The sequence below is a fragment of the Psammomys obesus genome, unplaced genomic scaffold (assembly GCF_907164565.1).
Source record: "Psammomys obesus unplaced genomic scaffold, mPsaObe1.curated_primary_1811, whole genome shotgun sequence".
Taxonomy (NCBI): domain Eukaryota; kingdom Metazoa; phylum Chordata; class Mammalia; order Rodentia; family Muridae; genus Psammomys; species Psammomys obesus.
This window is the reverse complement of record NW_026593286.1, coordinates 2940451-2961135: the sequence shown is the minus strand read 5'-3', so window position 1 is coordinate 2961135 and position 20685 is coordinate 2940451. Positions and strand designations below refer to the sequence as shown.

At 48.3% G+C, this 20685-nt stretch overlaps 1 protein-coding gene across 1 annotated transcript in view; it reads right to left on the bottom strand.

The window, feature by feature from the left end:
• Col6a3 (collagen type VI alpha 3 chain) overlaps window positions 1-20685 on the bottom strand; it is an 83111-nt gene that overhangs the window by 12018 nt on the left and 50408 nt on the right. Inside the window, exons 14-39 of the mRNA XM_055616849.1 lie at window positions 18681-18773; window positions 18079-18132; window positions 17573-17644; window positions 16943-16969; window positions 16793-16837; window positions 16634-16687; window positions 15753-15815; window positions 15164-15229; window positions 14666-14719; window positions 13126-13161; window positions 12611-12673; window positions 11858-11920; window positions 11583-11645; window positions 10231-10293; window positions 9474-9524; window positions 9300-9335; window positions 8794-8856; window positions 7751-7813; window positions 6193-6225; window positions 6076-6112; window positions 5957-5968; window positions 5387-5880; window positions 3813-3909; window positions 2560-3258; window positions 1449-1551; window positions 1-300 (exon numbers count right to left, since the gene is read on the bottom strand). The exon at window positions 1-300 is cut by the window's left edge and continues 416 nt beyond it. Coding sequence (XP_055472824.1) covers window positions 1-300; window positions 1449-1551; window positions 2560-3258; window positions 3813-3909; window positions 5387-5880; window positions 5957-5968; window positions 6076-6112; window positions 6193-6225; window positions 7751-7813; window positions 8794-8856; window positions 9300-9335; window positions 9474-9524; window positions 10231-10293; window positions 11583-11645; window positions 11858-11920; window positions 12611-12673; window positions 13126-13161; window positions 14666-14719; window positions 15164-15229; window positions 15753-15815; window positions 16634-16687; window positions 16793-16837; window positions 16943-16969; window positions 17573-17644; window positions 18079-18132; window positions 18681-18773 — 2804 coding nt within the window. The remainder of the gene's footprint in view (window positions 301-1448; window positions 1552-2559; window positions 3259-3812; window positions 3910-5386; window positions 5881-5956; window positions 5969-6075; window positions 6113-6192; window positions 6226-7750; window positions 7814-8793; window positions 8857-9299; window positions 9336-9473; window positions 9525-10230; window positions 10294-11582; window positions 11646-11857; window positions 11921-12610; window positions 12674-13125; window positions 13162-14665; window positions 14720-15163; window positions 15230-15752; window positions 15816-16633; window positions 16688-16792; window positions 16838-16942; window positions 16970-17572; window positions 17645-18078; window positions 18133-18680; window positions 18774-20685) is intronic.

Genomic DNA, 20685 nt, shown 5'->3' with positions numbered 1-20685 from the left:
TGAGCAGGGGCTGGCTGAACTGGGGCTGGCTGAACATGGACTGGTTTGGCAGGGGCTGGCAGAGTGTTAACTGGTTTAGCAGGGGCTGGCTTAGCAGGGACTGGGTGAGCAGGGGCTGGCTGAGCATGGAATGGCTTAGAGGGGGCTGGCTGAACTGGGGCTAGCTGAACATGGACTGGTTTGGCAGGGGCTGGCTGAGCAGGTGGCAGATTTACAATTGTTGGTTTGGTTGTTGTCACTGGCTTTACTGTGGTCACAACTTTGGATGTGAGACTTGAATTAACAACATACGGAGTGTTTCTGTAAAAACAAATCAAGCAGTACTTGTATCCATACTTTTGCATGCTATATGAAAGTCAGAACCCTATGATCTATAGGAAATTTGCCGTATTAACAACATGAAGATACTTGTTTCTGTAGACTTCATATAATATTGTATATATTACATTTATTACTTTTAGAATCTACCACTAAGAAAATATCAAACAGCATATTAAAATAGAATTATTCAAAATGATTACATTAATTACAAATGTTATCCTATGTTCAATTGATAACAAATGGTGAAAAGTAAAAGGGAGAAGAATGAAAGTTTAACACTGTTCTAATTTAAATAATTAACTGAGTCATGTCCATCAAAATCAAACCAAATCAGTACTGTTTGTTTGCACCATTAGGTGAGGTGGCTCACACCTGTAATCCTAGCACGCTGAAACATGAGGCAGGAGAATTACCAATAGTTTGCAGCAAGCCTGGGCTACAAAGCAAGTTTCAGGCCAGCATGGACTACACAGTAAGACCATGTCTCAAAAAGTCAAAAAGAAATGAGAGAGAGATTGGGGGAGAAGGAAGAAGGAGGAAGGGAGTGTGTAACGCAACATAGCAGGCCCTCGATTCAGTTCACACGTGCCACACTTAAATCTAGGCTTTGGGCATCTTTGACCCATAAAATATCATTTAAAGTAACAATGTGCTAGGCCTGCTTCAAGAGAACGTATATTTAATCTTTTTCTCATGAAAACCCTCTGGGTTAATTTGTGAACAAGTCCAGTCTGGGCCACTGGAAATTGATAAAGCGTGGAGCAGAGATGAATCTTCCCTCCTAAGACCAGGCTAGACCAGCCTGTCCACAGCTGACAAACATATTCTCATCAATGTAAAAGCGACCAGGAAGGAGACAGAGAACCACCGAGCTGAACCCGGTCAGCTATCTCTAGCCCACAAGATTGTAAACTATTCTTGTTTTAAGTCTCTAAATTCTGGGTATTTCATTATGCAGCAGAAGACAACAAATACAAACGAATGTTTCTTTTTAAGAACTCACATTACTTTAGGGAAGTCATATTTCCATATTTCAATGTCTCCATCCATGAACCTAGGGACTGGTTGAAGAGCCTCTGTACTACTCTAGTGCTATGATATCTGGAATGACAATCATGATTACTCACATCTGTTTGTGACCAAGCTTCACGCCATTCTTCACTGGTTGGTCCCCTTGGAACCAATCACACTGTTTCCTGATATCTGGAGGCAGATAAAATGCATTTTCACCTAGAGGGGAAAAATTTGAATTTTGTGTGAATCATATGGAAATTAAAATTAGTGTTGAAGAGTTAGTTATATAAGTACTTGGGTGATTCAGTTAAAGATAATATGCCCTCAATGTGAGAGAGTGGATCAGACTACAAGGAAACTTTAAGTAGAAAGTATAACCAGTTCCAGACACTCATTGAACATTAAATTATAGCCCAGTTATATTCGGCGAGCTCTGAAAGCTCTGTTGGGCACACTCTTGTTTAATCCTCCTAAGATAGAAGAATGGAGCTAAGGCTAACCTCTGCTTCCCATCTTCCCCTGATTCCTCTGTGGCAAAGGCCTTCAGAATGCGAATAGTGTGCTGTTTATGGTCCTCAACTTTCTCTTGAGTGATGAGTACTCAGCATGAACATGCTTTCTTATGTTTCATAGTCTCCAGAGATCACAGATAGAGAAACAAATTACCCATAAGCCCTAACTCCAGTGTCCAAAGGTGAAACTGTTGAAAAAAATGGTTTTTAAGGTACATGCAGAGCAGCTGCTGAAATAATGGAGAAGGAAATAAGAGGGAAGATGTGCTTCATCCAGAGGCCAGCATACATTTGATGGAAAAGCCCAAATCAGTGCAACTGCTTCTAGAAGTTTCCCTCAAGCCCCCTGACAGGATAGACTTCCTTAAGGCACACCAGTATGCTAGGTCATGCATAGTCAATGTGTGTTTGCTCCATTTACAAACCCAGTTGTGAACTCTGGGTTTGGAACATGATCAGTGTCTTATTGATAGAAAGTACCAGTCAAATAGGCAGAAATAGTGAGCAAAGGAGGATAAAAGACATTGTCTATGTATGTCCTGTTGACTGTAGCTCCTAACTCAAGGCACAGGGTAGACACATGTATATATACCTTTGTTGAATGGATGAACAAGGTCACGTCAGCACATAGATGTATTTTCTATGACTGTTCATCTAGCCCTGTGACCTGACAGTAGGGGCCAGAACATGCAATGTGCGACATGGGACTTACTGCTGACAAAGGATGGGAGCAGCCTCCCAAAGCGCATCAGAGGCTCCTCGTTGAGCTCGGTTGATTTGTCCACGAGTTTGAAGAAGACATCGTTGGGCTCACTGGCAAAGCTGTACACCTCCTTGACATTAACCTTCCTGCCAATGCCCAGAACCACAAAGAAGTAGCCCTTGCACTTGGCCTGCAGGATGGCTCTCTGGGCCTCCTCCAGCTGCTGCCTCTGCATCTCACCAGTCAACATCAGCACCACAATCTTGAGGTCCCGTGGGTTTGGCGCACTTTCAAAGACATTCTCTATGGTGTATTCAATGGCATTGCCCAGACCCATGGTTCCCTGAAGCTGGGTCATCCTCCTGCTGAGGAAATCTAGCAGCTTTTCCTTGGCACCATAGTCTGTCAGTGAAAATTCAACTCTCACGGGTGGAACACTGGCATTGGCCACAGATTCATAGGTGGCCTGTTGCACAACGGCTACTCTGGTAAAGTGCTGGGAGGCCTTGGGGTCTGGGCTCAGGTCCAGCTGTCTGACCACGTAGCCTATGTACTTCTTCATCTCGTTGAACTGGAAAAGGGTGGTAGCCTCTGAGCTGTCCAAGATGAAAGCCATGTCTATGTCCACATCGCTGCCTGCTGCCCTTCGGTCCCTAAAGGAAGGCCTCCAGCTGCCAAACCCACAGGATGGGTCGATATTGCAAATGTCTAGAAACAGAAAGCACAGTGGCCCATTACCTTGTGGCCCCTACAGCATCTCAACATTCTGGGAGTCAGATGGCTGCAGTCATCACAGGAGATAGAAATTCTGCTGGGAAGGATGATACACACCTGGAATCCAGGCACTTGGGAGGCTGAGGCAGGAGAATTAACAGTTTGAGCCAGCCAGCTGGGACACATACTTCGACTACAACTTACTGCTTTAATTGTAACCATATCTCAGTTTTTGTCCCCTCATTTCACTAGATGAAACTTGATGATGACCTAAGGTCTTTGTAGTTCTCCGTGCAACCAAACACTCCTGTCACTTGCTATTCCTTAAAGAAACATGTTATACAAATACTTCTGAGCCAAGCAAGTAGGCTCTAGATTCTAGGTCACATCCTTGAGTGGCCTTTACGTTAATAAATATAATGAGCCTTGAGTCTTAATTCAACTTGAGCTCTTTCGATACATCATCACTCTTCATTCAAATGTCTCCCTGTAATCATAACTTCAGTGACTTGGCCAGACAGATCCCCATGACCAGATGAACAGCTTACCCAAGCAAACATGACAGGTACGAACATTCTTTAGGAAGTCTGTGAGATCCCTCCTTGCAGGCAGAACCAGGGCATGTCCGACTGCTGTGTTATTGATCTGGTTTAGACAAAGGGAGATGTTGGGATGGACACACCCATAAGGAGCCATTATGCAAACACATAGTAGCAAGAGGACAAAATCAATGAGATAAACTTCCCCATGGCACAGCACCTTATCATTTGGACTCTGGTTGCTTAGATGATTAATTGGACACTTACCAAAGTGTCTGGTACATCCCTAAGAAACAGTGGGGGGCTAAAAAAAAATACCATGGTGGTGGTTTTTAACAATGGCAGCAGATAGCAAACACTGATCTGTCCCCTTTCCGTGTTCTCCCCAGTTTAGACAATGACAAGGCAAACAAGAATATCACTTCTAGAGAATGAAAAGGCCCTACCCACCACAGTGCTGGTCATGTGGCATCCATGTAATGAGTAAATGAATGAGTGAGAGAATTCCTTTGTGATCTGTATAACCCCAGGTGCTTCTGGGTCACCTTGCTCACACACAGTACAGTGAACAAAAATGTTCCCTCACAAGAACTCATGTCCCAGTGTTTGACCCCAAGCCAGGCTGCAGTTTGGCAGAATAAAAGCTGAGGGATGGTGGCACTGATTAAAGCATAGCTTGCTGACAGGAAGTGGTGATCCCAGCTGGCAAGATATAGATCTCAGATCACCCAACCTTACTTCACAAGAAAGAAACACAAGACGCAGAGAGGGGCAGGTAGCAGTGGAGACTCAGGACACCTAATTCTGGTCGGGGCTCCTGTCCTTTGTACCTACTGTCCATGTGTCTTGACTAATGTCATTAGAAATAGCTCTCAATAAAACTCAGTTATTCAGTTACAACTAAACACACAAGTGAGATCAGGATATGTCCTCTGCACAGCCCGCCCTGGGGGCCTAGCTAAGGAAAGGTTTGCACAATGGTTGGGATCCTAAGGCTACTCATATTCTGAGGACCTCACCAAGAAGCTCTAGGTACCTATGGCCAGCTCTGGAAGCATCTGGGGAGCTGTATCCAGTGCATGGGCCTCAGAGTCTAGTGGCCCAGCAGCCCCTCCATACACAAGGACCTCACTAACCACAAGACCTTCTTACCGGTAAGGAGGGAATGAAAGTATAAAGTTTAGCCATGTGTTATAGGAAGTAAACGCCCAGGACAGGGTCATATGAAACTCAAATTGAGGCAGTTGGTGAGAGACCAGAACTATCCTACTCCACTGAGAGACAGAATCTACCCACACCAACAACCTCGACTTGACCAGCAAGAACACAGAGCCTTGCTACCTAGCTGGAACTACCAGCATGCGTGGCGGGACCTGGAGAAAGTAAGTTATAGTCCTCCGGATGCTAGTGCAGATACTGAAACCATAGGCTTCCCTAGACACCTCACATGACGTCTCAGTCATCCCAGCCCCACTAGGACCTTTCAGAAGCTAAAGGATACAGATCCTTCATGGAAAACACGGCATTGCTTAGAGTGTTCGCAAAGACATGAGGGAGGAGGGCGCCAAGCACAGAGCACCGACCTGCAAGGCATTGATGAGCTGTCGGTCCTCCTGGCTTGTAAGGAACAGGGGTGTGATCCCCGCATCCGAGAGCTTGAGCACAGCGTCTCGGAGCTGGGGGGATGCTCTTGTGGGCTTATTGCTGAAGAAAACGGCCACTTTCCTCATCAGGAATCCATTCCTCACACGTTTAAATGTGTTCCTGGCCACGAATGACATTGCGGTCTCCAGGCTCTGCTGCTTATATGACACAGTCATCTGGAGATTGCGAATACTGTCTAAGAGAGCAGCCTTCTTCTTGGAGTCAGCAAATCGGATCTCCGTGGTCACCTCATTATTATAGGTGACCACAGCCACTCGGGCACCCCTCGGACAGTTGCTCTCAGCAATGGTCAGATCTCCCACAATGCTCAGGATCACATCTCGCATCAGGTTGAAGGTGTCCTGAGTGACTCCCTCAGAGGTGTCCAGAGCAAAGGCAAGTTCTGTTGGGAATACAGGGCACTCCAGGGGCCCTGTGGGAAATGGGGTTTCAGAGGTAAGTCCTACTCACCGCACGTCTCAGAAGAATGTGAAATCACCAATACTCACCATAGCAGCAAGCTATAAAGGAAACAAAGAGAAGAAGAGATGAAAGCCAGGTCTGCCCAGTGAGAATGGCGGGTGTGAAAACATGACCTGTCACGGGCGGCAGAAGAGTGAGTACTTACGGCATTTGTCTTTGATGCTCTGGATGAGGGCACATTGCTGTGAAGGGAAATGAACATGTTAGGAAGAGCGGGCAACAGGCATGTAAGACAACAGCTCACCCCAAACGTGCTACTTACGTCAACGGAGTCGCCTCGGTTGCCCTTGTGACCCTGTAAAACCAAGCAAGGAGAAGTCAAGAGAGGAAACAGATGTGCAGTGTAGCATTAGAAGGAAAGGGGGGTGGGAAAAGGGAGGGCAGGCACAATCAAATCATGGCATGTCCATGAGTGGAAATGTCAGAGTGAAACTCAATAGCACAATGAATGTGTGTTAAGAATGATAATAAGGAGGAAAATAAAAAACATGTTCCTTTAGCCACAGGAACATGATGGGAAGCAATACACACTGCATAGCCTTGAGCCTCTACAGCCCCTCTGTCTAAATTCAATTCCACTGCTTGAGCAGAAGAACGACACTTTTGAAGACAGAATGTTCTCCCTAGGAAGTGAGCTGGCTCTGAAGACGAACCACTCCTCACCCCTGGAAGCTCGTGGTTCATCCATATAACCCATGAATCCAACCACAACCACCTGGGGCCCTCTCAACTGCTCTTGGCAATAAACACAGCTTCTCCCGAGAACACAGCTCCTCCAGTATGCTTGCTCTGCGTGGCCTGGACCCCTAACGAAGCGAAGGTAAGGAATCATGGCATGCCCCCTTCATGTCAAAAGTACCTCATCTCGGCAGGATTCTATCCCTGTAAGCTCTAGGAACAGACTCATGACTGTCCTTTGTGTTTTGTCATCTTGTGGGCTACTTGGCTGTCTCCCTGAGGCAGTTTCTCTTGGCTAGCAATAACTGGCTCGGCACACCCCATGCCCATCACATCCACAGGATCAGCCTTCTTCTCTTGGCTTCAAGCAACCCAGTCCCTCAAATTTTCCATCTAGGAGTGGCTGGCCAACTCCTGGTTACCTTGTCCATCCTTCCTTGAACCTCATGCATTTCAATAGAGGGAAAAACCAAATATGGAAACAGTGGTATCGGTCACAGAGATTCCTCCTGGGCCCTGGGAAAAGCATGACTGATGGGTTTTAAACAAGGAGTCAGTGGCTCCCTTGAGACTTTTATAACCAAAGGAAGTGCTCCCCAGATTCAGATTTGGTCTAGTGGTGCAACTTCTGTAAGATGCAAGCAAATATACCGCAACTTGCTCGCTCTGAACCAACGTGTAAATTACAGGTAGTAGTAAATTACAAAGGTAAAATTCTATTATTCCCTGAATCACAGAGTGGCACATAAAACATGTGTATAGCTCAGTGGTAGAGTGCTTGCCTGGTATGAATGGGGCCATGGGTTCAATTCCTAGTACCACCAAAAGAATTGCTATTTGTTTTCTTATTACTGGCGCTAGCGACTAGAGCTGGCATCTTGCTCACTACAAGCATATGCTGTGCACTGAACTACATCCCCAGCACCCATAAAACATTTTTTCAAAGCTTATTATTTCAAAACTCAAATATACTTTTCTCCATCACAATACCAGAAAGGGAGGCAGTTTAAGAAACAGATAACACAAGTACAGGAAAGCTTTCCGAGGCAAGAAGATGGCTGAAAGTTTTCAGAGATCAGATGAGAGCACCCATTGCACCTCCCTCCACCCAGTGACGTGTCTGCAACCAGATGGATACTTACAGATGGCCCTGGGTAGCCAGGGTCTCCCTTCTGTCCAAGTACCCCTGGAGGTCCTGAATTTCCCTAGAGGAGGTAGAAGATGGAACATCTTAGCTCCTGTAGGTGGAAGGGTGGTAGGAGTAACCTCTTCCAGCCTTCCCTATCACCATGAGAAGTCTTTCATTTCAACAGGGCACGACTGTCTCGGAAATTCAGAGGGAAGAACAAATGACTCCAAAGAGCCTGAGTCTCCACACTGCACACTCTGGCAGGCTCAGGTAAGACAGCTGATTGTCCCAAACCATCACTAACAGTCCTCTGAGTGTTCAAGAGAATTAGTGGCTGCCAATCAGATAGATAAATGTTCATGGACACACTACCCATTGTTTCAAAATTATCTAGAATGATGTCTTTACTGATCAAAGTCTTTACTGATCAAAGTAACTGGGTAATTATTGTTATTAACCACATTGTAGGCTAAAAACAACTGTCAGTGTCATGTATCTATACCTGGAGCATGAATTGAGACTCTGTTCAATTAATATTGGAGGGTAAGCGAATGATCGTTGAAGAAACAAATCCAGAAGCAATCAAGGTGAGAGGAAAATGGGTCTCATCAACCTGGAAATGAGGAGCCCATAGTCCTGATAGGAATGCGCCAGGAATGCCCATAGAAACGTGCCAGGCTCCTAAGCCGCCTCCACCCTCCACTAAGCCCTGCTCCCTGACATCCGAATAGACACGGAATGATGAAGACTGACACCAGCCAACCCAAGTCCTAAGCCTCTTTGACACCGCGATGGAATAATCCATGGGCTAGTGACTTTTGAAACATGTTGGAGAAAGGGGTTCCAGGCTCTCCCCACAATAGGCCATGGCCAAAGGATGAACACAGTTAGAATAGGTTGTGAGGACCCTGGTTTGAAACTTGAAATTCACTTCTACCACCTGGGCTGTCACTGGTCAGGTTGAGAAAGAAGAGGATTTATTTTTAAGCTTAGTATCCCATCACGCTGCCATGAGCCTGCTCATTCCCACCCACAACAAGGTATGGGCAAACGTACCCTTCTGCCTCTGATGCCTTTGGGTCCTGGTGGTCCATCAGCCCCTGGCTCACCAGGGGTACCCTGGGAAGAGAGCCAAGAAGGGACACATCAAGGTCTGCAACAGAAGGTCCTGCTGGGGGTCGCTGGAGCAGGACCCCAGCAGAGAATCTGGACCATGCTTTTCAAATGGTTAACAGGTTCGCATCTATAAGTGGCTCCAGTGTATTTGGTGCCATTTGCAAGGAGCCTGGATTTATTTCTTCACTGGCATTACTGCCAAATGGGTTATGGCATTTACAGGTCCCAGATTCTTCCACTGTCCACATATCCTCAATCATCATGGACAAGAAGCACTGCCATGTCCATCCATATAGGATGGAGCATCTCAGAGAGATCAGAGACTTTCCCAGTGTGGCTCTGGAGTAAGTGGCTGACCCAAGACTAAAGCTGAAGTGTTCTGACTCCTGGGAATGGCCAGGCTTATCCACAAGCAGTGCTAACGCTCCATCATTTGGGGCACTCACCTTTGGTCCTGGATACCCAGGGAAGCCTCTTTCCCCCTGTAAAACACAATAAATGCTTCAGTATGGGTCCCAACTTAAAGCCATCTAAAATCAATTTTGATACAGGATGTCAGAAGCCATCCTTGGCGGCGCTCAACAAGTGGGACTTCTCTAGAAACTTCAACAAATACGTACTTTCTTGCCTCTACGTCCTTCACTGCCAACTCCGTCTCTTCCATCATCTCCCTAAGAGGAACAAGATACTGTTTCTGCGAGCCATTGCGCCAGGCACCTCACAGCCACCAAGTCACACTATCCCCATCCTTAACAGGTGAGTGCATGAGTGATTTCAGACCAAAGGACCAGTGAAGGAAGCCTCCATCTCTGTGCTCCTCCTCCACAGGTGTGAGCAAAGTCATGTCCACTCAGATCTACATGAGCATTAATCTGTGAGTCTCCCTCACAACAGGAATATTGACCTCAACTTCTCAGGCCTCCTGAGTGTTCTGGGCTTAGGTCTTACTCTCTGGTCCCCAAGCCCTAACCCGCCATCCATTCCAGACAGTCCTCCTCTGAACCCCTGGGCTCTGTATCTCCAGGCCTGTGGCCACTGTGATGCGGTCATTCAGGTGAACACTGTCAACTGCTCCACAACAAGAGGAATGTGCTGAAGAGAACGTGTCTGTATTTTAAAGTTTGGGGTTATAATCGGGTGTCTGGTCTTTTTAGAATCTTCAAGAAGAATGGCTCATTTTAGGAAAACTCCTAAGAGCCTGTAGATTTCATTTGCACTCATGAAGCTGCTGATGAATTAAAACTCATTTTGAAAGGAGCAGCTTTTATCATTTTAACCATATGCCCAATAACTCAAGCAGGGAACCACAAGCCTCTCTGGGTCCCTGCTTTCTGCACCTGTCATCAGCGAGCCCTGCAGGGTACTGGGTGGCCTTACCGTCTCCCCCCGGGGTCCACGGTTCCCGATGCCTCCCTTCGGCCCTGGTTCTCCTGGCTCACCCTATACAGGGGAAACAAGGATGAGACGCTGAGTGGAGGCCAACTCATGGGGTCCCAAACCCCACAATTGCCATACTTGTGTCAGGGGTAGTGATGTCCAAGGGCGGGTTTCTCATAACCTCACCTTTTGGGTTTCCATGAGATCGGTTTTTTAATTGTAATAAGCCAGGCACAGCAAGACAAGTGCCACACACTGTCTCACATATGAAGTGGCAAAGGCTGATATCATGACAGAGTGGAGACCCAGGATCAATAAGGAGCAGAGGGGCGGGGGACAGACCATACATGCATAGCAGGAACCAGCACACTGTTTAGGAGAGTGCTCTAGTGGGCACTGTGGAATGACTGCAGTGCGCGACAATTTTCTACATATTTCAATAAGAAGAGAGAGGTTCACGGGTCCCGAGACAAAGAAATGCGCATTTTTCTACCCTCATCAATTCTATTTATGTATGAATATCACATTGTGCCTATAAATAGGCACTGTTACATACGTATTTTTAAAATGCCAAGTGCAGGAGCTGTGAAATGGCTCAGGAAGTAAAGGTGCTTTGGCTGCCAAGCCTGACAACCTGAGCTCAAGCCCCGAATCCCATATGGTGGAACAAGAGAACCAAATCCCACCAAACTGTCCAATGACTTTTACACAGCCAGTGTGGTGTGTACACAGTCACACACTGGATAGAGAGATAGATAGATGATAGATAGGTAGATAGATAGATAGATAGATAGATAGATAGATAGATAGATACATACATACATACATACATACATACATACATACATACATACATACACGCGTACATGCATACATTTATAAAAAACTTTTTAAATTTTTAATTAAAAATTATATATATTTGTGCATGGTCTCACTACATAGACTAGGCTGGCTGAAAACTTACAGTAATCCTTCTGTTCCAGGTTCCTACCAAGTGCTGAGATTACGGGCATAAGCCACCTCAAATGACTGTGTATCTACCTTTTTTTTTTCAAGGTTGGGAGTGTTTTTGAGACCTCCATTTAGTCCTGGCTGTCCTGGAACTCACTGTGTAGACCAGGCTTGGCTCAAATTCGCAGACATTCACCTGCCTCTGCCTCCCAGGCGCTGGGATTAAAGGCGTGCTCCACCACTAATTGTAACATTCGTGTGTGGCCAGTGGAGAAAATCAGGGCTGGGAGGGGAGGTTTGTGTTTGTGACATTGGCGCCCAGGGGAAGGGGCAGAGGAAAGGGCAGGCAGTGGGAGGTGGCAGCACCCAGCTCTGCAAAGCTCTGCTTTGTCCAGACAAACCTTCCTGCCCAGCGGACCGGTCCTGCCGCGTTCTCCGGGAGCCCCAGGAGTGCCCCCGCTTCCCTGTAAGGCAAGCAGAGGGGGTGCATGAGGCATCAACTACCAGATCCTGGCTGTCCCTCATCCAAGGTCATGGGTCCACCCGCAAATCCCAAGCACTCAGCGATACTTGGTGCTACCCACTCAAGCCCACAGGCCACAGAGTGGCCCTGCAGATGCCACCCTGTCGGCCATGCCCACACCAGCTCCTCCAGCCCATGCCCTCAGAAGCCTACCCGAGGTCCAGGAATTCCTTGTTCTCCAATCAGGCCTGGCGGACCAACGGGACCAGGTGGGCCCTGCAGAGTGAAAGGCCATGTCCCAGGTGAGTGCGGCTGAGCTGAGCCTAGGAAATCCATCCCAAAGAGTGGCAACCACCCCAATGCTGATGAACCAGTGCAGGGAGAGACTGCTCTTCATACATGTGCTATGGCATGTCTAGACTTCAGAAAAGTTACACTAACTGAAAGGAGCCAAACACAAAGATCCACGGATCAAGTGATTCCACTTATACAAAATGTTCCGAATAGGCAAATCTATGAAGACAGGAATTCCAGTGTTGGCCAGAGGGTGAGGGCGTCAGGGTTGGAGGTTACAGGGTGAGGGTCAGTTAATTGAGGGGCAATGGGGATTAGTGGCAGCGGCAGCGGGGGCAGCAGAGGTAGAGGGCGATAAGGGGAGATGACGGGAGTTAGGATGACAGGGGTGAGGATCTATAGGCGTGAGGGGACATGGCTGAGGGAGAACAACAGGTTGGGGTTGTTAGGGTGAGGACGACAAAGGCAGAGAGCATCGAGAGTGACTGTGAAATGTCTCCTTTGGGGCTAATCAAACGTTGAAAATTACTACACAATGTGGTGAATGCCACAAGTGCTGTGGGATTGTCACCAAAGGCAGAGTCTGTGCCATGTGACCACAACCTGGATTTCAAACAAAGGGACAAGGGTCTGGAAAATACTACGAGGCATGGGTCACGCCAGGATACTAACCTGTGAGCCTCTGGTACCCTGCTCTCCTTCAAAGCCTGGCTGGCCAGGACCGCCCTTGTTGCCCTTGGAGACAAGACAAGCAGTTAAACAAACCCAGCTCTCTGTGCCAGACTGGGGAAAGGGTGTGGATGGTGGCCATGGGGGCAAAAACCTGTCATGGGGCAGCAGCTGTCTCTCTGAGCTTGCACAAATTGTTACTTGCCTGTTCCATGGGACAACTTTGATAAATAAAGGATTTTTTGGACTGAATCTTCTCTGGCACAGGCATGAAGGCCAGATACATGGACATGCCTGGGAGAGGGATGCCCAAAATTCTACCTGTCAGCCTTCTCCGTTTCTTCCATCCAATCTGGAAGCTACACAAAACACCTTCTAGCGCAGAAGAGGCTGCGTTTGAGACAGTGATGGAGAAGGAGGCAGGGTTTCTGTAAGCTGTTGGCCAGGGACACTATCGTAATCCCTGGGGCTGACTGTGTAAGAGACAAGAGACACGCCAATCCAGTCCAATGGCTCACCTTAGCTCCCGCAGGTCCCCTCCGTCCAGAGCCACCCTGTGGAAGAAGGAGCGTCACTTTAAGGAAGAGATGGGATACCAACACACGTGTTCACTTTATGGTAGTGCAAACTCCCTGTCTAGGAAGCTGGCAAGCTCACACCAACCCTCCAACCCATCTCCAGCAGGTTCTGCTTCTATGCTGTGCCGGCTAGTCAGTTACTCCAGTGAAAGTCTGGGAATGACTTCTGACCTGCCAAGGAAAATAATGGCTTCTAGCTACAGAAACCCAGCCAGTTCCCAGAGAAGAATGAGAAGCAGGAATGCGAACCTGCCCATTGCTCTGACTTAGCGGGGCTGAGACACTCCCCGACGGTGGAGGGAGTCCTGGGTTCTCAACCCTCCCAGCCAAGTACAACAAGTGCAACCCCAGTTCACACATGTGAACCTGAAAGTTGGGCTCATGTCTTGGCAACTTCTTCCTGGATGTTCCAGAGGTGAGCCTTAGTTTTAAAATATGGGCTCTCTGCAGAAGGACTCAGGGATTCCCACCTCAGGACTAATCCAGTGGAAAGTTGGGGCAGGGGACCTGTGGGTGTGCTAAGCTGTCTCTGCAAGGCCAGGGGCTTGGTCAACCTAAGGGTCACATTCTTCATCCTCAGGGGGATCAGCTCAGCCACTCTGCAGTCACCCCAGTGCTGGCTGCCTTCCTGGGGTCAGTGTGAATATGAGACCCGCTCTTATCCGGCATCGAGTAGCTATCCAGCCCTGTTGCTCCCTAAGGAAAATTCCATCAAACTTGGTGCCTCATTGCTCCCTGGCAGCCTACAGAGGCCAGAAAAGGCAGCCGAGGAGTGTTCTAACACCAGGGAGCACCTCTTAGTCTGTGTTTCGTGTAGCAGAGTCCTCAAGGAAGAGATGAAGGCCTCTCTCTTGGTGCTCAGCAAGGCAAATTTACTGTGCTCCAGCTCCTGCCACTCAGCAAGCCCCTACACTGAGATTAAAAGGGGCCCTGGTTTCTGCCTCATACGTGTAGTGAACATTACCGTACCCAACCACTGGACTTTCATTCATGCCCCAAAACTGTTGGGGATGTGAGCTGAGTTACAAAGGCTTATAGCAATATGGTTGTGGCTCAACCGTATTAATCCACCACCTCATGCAGACTTTTTTTACATGGGTGCTGGAAGGCAGGCCCAAGCTCATGAGCCTGTGTGGTAAGCATTTGGCCGACCGAGCATGAAAGTCCTTGCTAGCTAACTAAGCCATGTTCTGGGGCCTCCCTGAAGCCTCCAGAACTGTGAGGCAAGAAAACGATCCAGGGGCACAGCGTCAAAAGCAAAAGGCTCCTCATTTTAAACTGATGCAAATGGTTTGGGTCTTAGTACTGTATCTATACAGCATAAGACAGACAGACAGATGATTTCAGGATCGGCTCTATATTCCACCCTCCACCTCCTTCTCCCAGTAATGAGCTGCCCCACAGCTGAGCTCCAGGCACTAGGCACCAGTTACTTGCCACTGATTCCCCCTGCCAGAGCCCAGCATTCCAAAGTACTCACGTCCTTCCCTGGGTCTCCTGGCCTTCCTGAGATGCCATCTCTGCCTGGGAGACCCTGATATTGGGGAGAAAAACTGATGTGAGATTCTCATCTGCAGAGAAGAACATTAAACCCCAGAGTGTGTTGCTGGAGATGGAGCAGGGGGTCAGGGAGGTGGCTATTTCCAGGAGAAGGTCTGTCAAGAGGACAGAGCTCCAGCACTCCTGGGAAGCATCAGGCTCAGGCTCTGTATCTGGCTCAGTGTCAGCTCAGTGTCAGTCTCTGTATCATCCCTTCAAGACTTTGGCCTCACCAGAACCGTCTGCACGGCTGCCTGGGAGCACCGTGATGGCCAGTCCCGCAGAGGCTGCCCTCCCAGGCACTGTACCAGCCCTGGGGGGTGGGTAGCGCTGCTGATCTCATTGAGTCTGCAGTTCATGGGGGATCAGGGGCACTGAAGCTGATGAGGCGTGACTCCTGCCCTGAGCACAAAGGATCTCTGGGTATGGATTACCGTACCATGGGGCCAATGTCGCCTGTCTCTCCTTTGGGTCCTCTCTGTTGGCTGTCCCGTCCTGAGTCACCCTGAAAACAAGAGGTTGGGAATGAGCCCCATGAGTAAAAAAAACCACAGCCCTTAGAATTCTTAGTGAGAGATTGGAAGGAAGGCTCTCGAAGACAGTCCTTCAAGCCACACCCTGGCCAGCTGACATCCAGAGCCTAACCAGGGCCCCAACGGGGTGGCACAAGTCCTTCCTTACTGAGGACAGTCAGCCTAACATTCCATCTTCGACCAGAGGTAGGTGGCCTGCAGAACAGGCCATCTCAGCAGTGGCTCTTCTGAAAGGGTTACAAAGCCACAAAGCAGAGAGCTGCACAGGCAAATGCAGTATCCAGAGGTCATCTCAGAAAGACGCTCAGACACACCCCTACCAAGGGACTTGTAATGCCTTTTGTGCTGGAAACAAATCATCTCTAGTGACCCCCAAATTTGAAAGGAAAGGATAAATTCCGTGTTTTAAAGCAATTTCCAAATGTAAAGCACTCCTTTCTTCTTCTCCCATTAGCCCCTTCCCCATGAAATCCACAGTAAAGAAGTCTTCCTTACCGGGTCTCCACGAATCCCAACATCTCCTCTCTCGCCTTTTTCTCCCTTGGGTCCTTTGTCACCCTAAACCAATCACACAGCGCAAGTTTAAAACTAGATATTTCTGGTGGGATTTTTCTTTGACAAGTATCTGAGCAAGTATTTGAAATTTATAACATGATGCCACGAGATACATGCAGGTGTGGGATGGGGCAGAAAACGACTGAATCTATTGCTCCGCTCAATTGCTTTGCTTCTGTAACCAATAGCTGATGCCTGCTATTCTGGCCAGAATCTCTAATGCATCCAAGCTTATTAACCATAACTCTCAGGCTGTAAACCTCCATATCATTCATCAAAATCACACTCCTCATTTTGTAAGGCTCATAAGAACACCTGTTGCCATTTCCCATTTATCATGAAGCAGGAAAAGAAAATCACTTCTTTCCTAAGATTTATTTTCTTTGTTAGTATGTGTATGTGTCTACCTTTGTTGCAGTATCTGCAGAGGCCAGAGGGGGGCACCACATCCCCTGGAGTGGATCTAGCAACAGTTCTGAAACATCCAACCAGAGCACTAGGAACTGAACTGGGGTCCTCAGTTAGATTAATATGTGTTTTAGCGGCTGAGACATCTTTCCGTTCCCAAGCCATATCAAAATGTTTCTGATGTGTTTAGCTAGTACACAAATGTTTCCTGGAGAGCCACTCAGTGACAGGCATTGGGAATTCATTTATCACACAAATAGACTCCACCCTGTGGGACATGCTTTCCAACAGGGAAACAGCAGATAGGGTGTTCCAGCTGAGACCAGGAAACCCATGGAAAGCATGCTGAGTAGTCCCTGGAGAAGGTGTTACGTGTCCCCCTACCCCAAGAAGTGAGATAAGGGAACACCTACCCTTCTTCCAGGGCTCCCCTTTTCTCCGGAGGAACCAGGCAACCCCTTGTCTCCCTGTAAGGACAAAGAGAGCAGGTCATGCAATGAGGCAACAGCTCTTATGGACTGCCGGCGACTGCGACCTCAGGAGTAGAAGCAAAGTGAAGTAAAGTCACTTACATCTTCACCGTCCAGACCGTCCAAGCCAATTTCTCCCAGTTCACCCTGAGAAGACAGGCAGACAGTGAGTGTAACAAGTTATTGCAGCAAGGAAAAATAAGAAGTATTGGGGGAGGGGACTTATTAAAACAAACAAGTGAACTTTAATACCTTCTCTCCTGGGAATCCTCGAGAGCCCTGGAAGGTGAGGGGACAGAGGAAACATGAGTGAAAGAAGGCCAGTCCCTCTTGGGCAGAAGCCAAGGGATATCTCTCCGCCTGCGTCTGATTGCCTCCGGTTCTGAGGATTCTATGTTAAACATACGTTCTGGCTTGCTTCCTGTCTCCCCACAAGGGGGGTGTTATAAAGTGAGTTCGCCTGGAGGTGAACACTTGGGTGGTCCTTCTCCCTGGGAAAGGAGCGGTAACTCCAAAGACAGCAGGCCAGTCATAACGTGCAGTAGGCGGGCCCTTCCCGTCCACCGCTGCTCTCCAGCCAGCAAGCAGACAACCCTGGATCCTGCAGTTCATTCCTGCACCTCTTCCACTTGCCTCTCCCAGGCCCAAGCCAGCCTGCTGCACCTCATGACTGGCTCCTGGCTACTCAATCTTTCCACAGGAAACTGCTTCTCCACTAATGCAGAGCTGCCTTCAGTGAGAGGCCCTGGGAATTGGGCTCTGAGAATGGAGAAACCCCAGCCTGCTACCCTCACTCCCCAAGGCACGAGGAGAGGCTGCATCCTCCCCTCCCCTCCCCTCCCCCTCAGTCCTGACTCTTGTCTACCCTACTCCATACTGTACCTTGACTCCTCTCTGGCCTGGGCAGCCCTGGAACCCTTGTGTGCCATTCACACCAGGCGGGCCTCTCTCGCCCTGTGAAGAAAACAAAGGCATTTTGCAAGTTGGAGCCCTCGTCCTGTCTGTCTCAGAGACCAGCATACAGAACAGAGAGGGCGTCACTGTAACCAGGCTACATTTGCCAACATCTTCAGTCTCCAGCTCCCGGGAGAGTAAAAGCACCAGTTTCCGCTCATATGTGTTTACTGGACATATAAACTTGGTGGTCCTCTGTCTAACCTTCCTCCACTCTGGAACAGATGGCATCTCCCTGTGCTCTGCACACGCATACTTGACACAGTCAAAGAACCTCACTGTTGATAGCGTGGGGATGCAAGGAAAATGGCTAAGTGCATTATGAAATAGATAGCCCCTGGCCATCTGACGGGTTACAAACTCCACCGTTCAGTCCCCACATGGGAAGAATAGGAGCCAGGAAAATCTTGAGGGACAGGGTAGCGTTTACTTACAGGTCCACCCTCGTCACCCGGATAACCTCGGTAGCCATCTTCCCCGGAGATGCCCTGAAATAAAGCACATGAGTTCCCGTATCACATAAAGCGTTGCAGCCGTCCCTTCGCTTCGCTCAGTGGAGCGCTGCTGACACTCTGCGTGGCAGTCAGTGTTGCCCTGAGGCGGCCGTGCTCCCACTTGTTCTCTATTCAGGGATGATTCTTTCCACGGGGATATTTCAAGCTCTTTCTTTTCCAAGAGAGCTGGTGGCACTCTTTCAAGGCAAACACTAAGGGCTCCATTGACCCACATTGTGAGGCTGCCAAAGGCTATGCATGGGTTTTCACATTATGAAATGACAAACCCAGATGTCAAAGGGCAGACTGTCCCATCTAGGGGAAGAGGAGAATGTGGCAGGAGCTTGTGCCTTCTCCATCACCAGCAAGACACACCATGAGGACACCAGTCCGAGAACAGCACCTTGGAGCCCAGAACTGGAAACATAGCGAGGGCCCTTCTCCCTCTCTCATGTTCATCCATGTTACTGGAGAAGTCACTCAGCCAAGGAGTGTCAGAGCCTGGAGTCTAGCCTGTGGTGAGAAGAGCACAACTGTCGTACCTTCGGCCCGATGCTGCCAATGGGCCCTCTGTCTCCCCTCTCTCCAGAGCACTTGCATGGAACCCCACAGCAAGCTTTCTCGGCAATGTTGTCCTGCCGAGGAAAAAAGTAAATAAATACCAACAAGAGAAAACAGAGAACCACCACAGTGCTGGTACCGGTCCCATTCTGCTGCACATGGAATGGAGCCCCCTAGTGCCACTCCCTCAAGGGCTGGCTGCAGCTGAGAGCTCAGTGGTCAGCACAGGGTGGGGAATCATTGGTGGAAGGGAAAAAGCAACCAACTATGGTCATTCTTATCCACAGTATCCTACACTAGACTCAGTTTCCAGAAGTTTCCAACACGGACATTCAAGGTTGGGATTTTCAGTGTAACCGCTGGGTGGGTTGAGTTGATATGGTCCCCCCCCATAGAATCATGCTTTGCCCATAGGGAGAGGCACTATTAGGAGTAGTGGCCTTGTTGGAGAAAGTGTGTCACTGAGGGGGAGGGCTCAAGCTATCCTCAAGCTGTCCTTGTTGCCTGCAGATCCAGATGCAGCTCTCTTGGCTCCTTCTCCAGCACCACGTCTGCCTGCATGCTGCCATGCTTCCCACCGTGGTGATAATGGACTAAACCTCTGAACTGTAAGCCAGCCCCAGTTAAATGTCTTCCTTTCTAAGAGTTGCCCTGTCATGGTGTCTCTTCACAGCAATGAAACACTAATGAATACAAACCTCCATATGTCCAAACCTCAAGTATAAAATCCAAACAACATATTGAAGCTGGCTGAGATTGAAGAAAATTCTAAATTAGAAATCAATGGCCTGCCTTCCTCTGAGCCATGGTCAGAATCATGGAAATCAGTACTTGACTGGAAGAGACCCTGGAGCAGCCATGGGTGGGCAGCATGGGGACCCTGGGCTCCAAGCCATGACCTCCACAATCTGGGTCATCAGCCACCTCTGCATCCCTCCCTCACCCGCCTCTGACCTTACAGGTCCCAAACACATTTCCATCCACAGAGCTAGCACTGATTGCATGCACTCTCTGGCAATGAGCTTCCTATAGCCTTCATTTTCTCTCCTGTTCTAGGCTGAACCTGCTTAGAACCCAATAAAAACATGCTGTTTTTTCATGTTGTTATTATTGTTGTTGTGTGTTTATATATTTTTATTAAATTTATTTTTTAATTTTTATTAATTACAGTTTATTCACTTTATATCCCAGCTGTAGACCCCTCTCCCATCCCCTTCCAATCCCACCCTCCCTCTTCTTCTCCTATGCCCCTCCCCCAGTCCAGTGATAGGGTAGGTACTCCTCCCCTTCCATCTGACCCTAGCTTATCAGGTCTCATGAGGACTGGCTTCTTTATCTTCCTCTGTGGACTGGTAAGGCTGCTCCCCCCTCAGATGGAGGTGATCGAAGAGACAGCCCATGAGTTCATGTCAGAGATGGCCCCTGTTCCTATTATTGGGGAACCCTCTTGGACACTGAACTACCATGGGCTACTTCTGTGCAGGGGTTCTTAGTTATCTCCATGCATAGTCCTTGTGTGGAGTATCAGTCTCCCCTGTGCCCAGATTTTTTGGTTCTGTTGCTCTCCTTGTGGAGCTCCTGTCATCAGAACAAAATGACAGCCTACAGATTGGGAAAGGATCTTCACCAACCCTGTATCTGACAGAGGGCTAATGTCCAGAATATATAAAAAAGTTAAACAGCAACAAATCAAGTAATTCAATTATAAAACGAGGTACAGAGCTGGACAGAGAATTCTTAATAGAGGAACATCAAATGGCAGAGAAACACTTAAAGAAATGCTCAACATCCTTAGTCATCAGGGAAATACAAATCAAAATGACCCTGAGATTTCACCTTACACCCATCAGAATGGCCAAGATCAAAAACTCAAGTGACAACACATGCTGGAGATGATGTGGAGAAAAGGGAACCCTCCTCCACTGCTGGTGGGAATGTAAACTTGTACAACCACTCTGGAAATCAATCTGGTGCTTCCTCAGACAC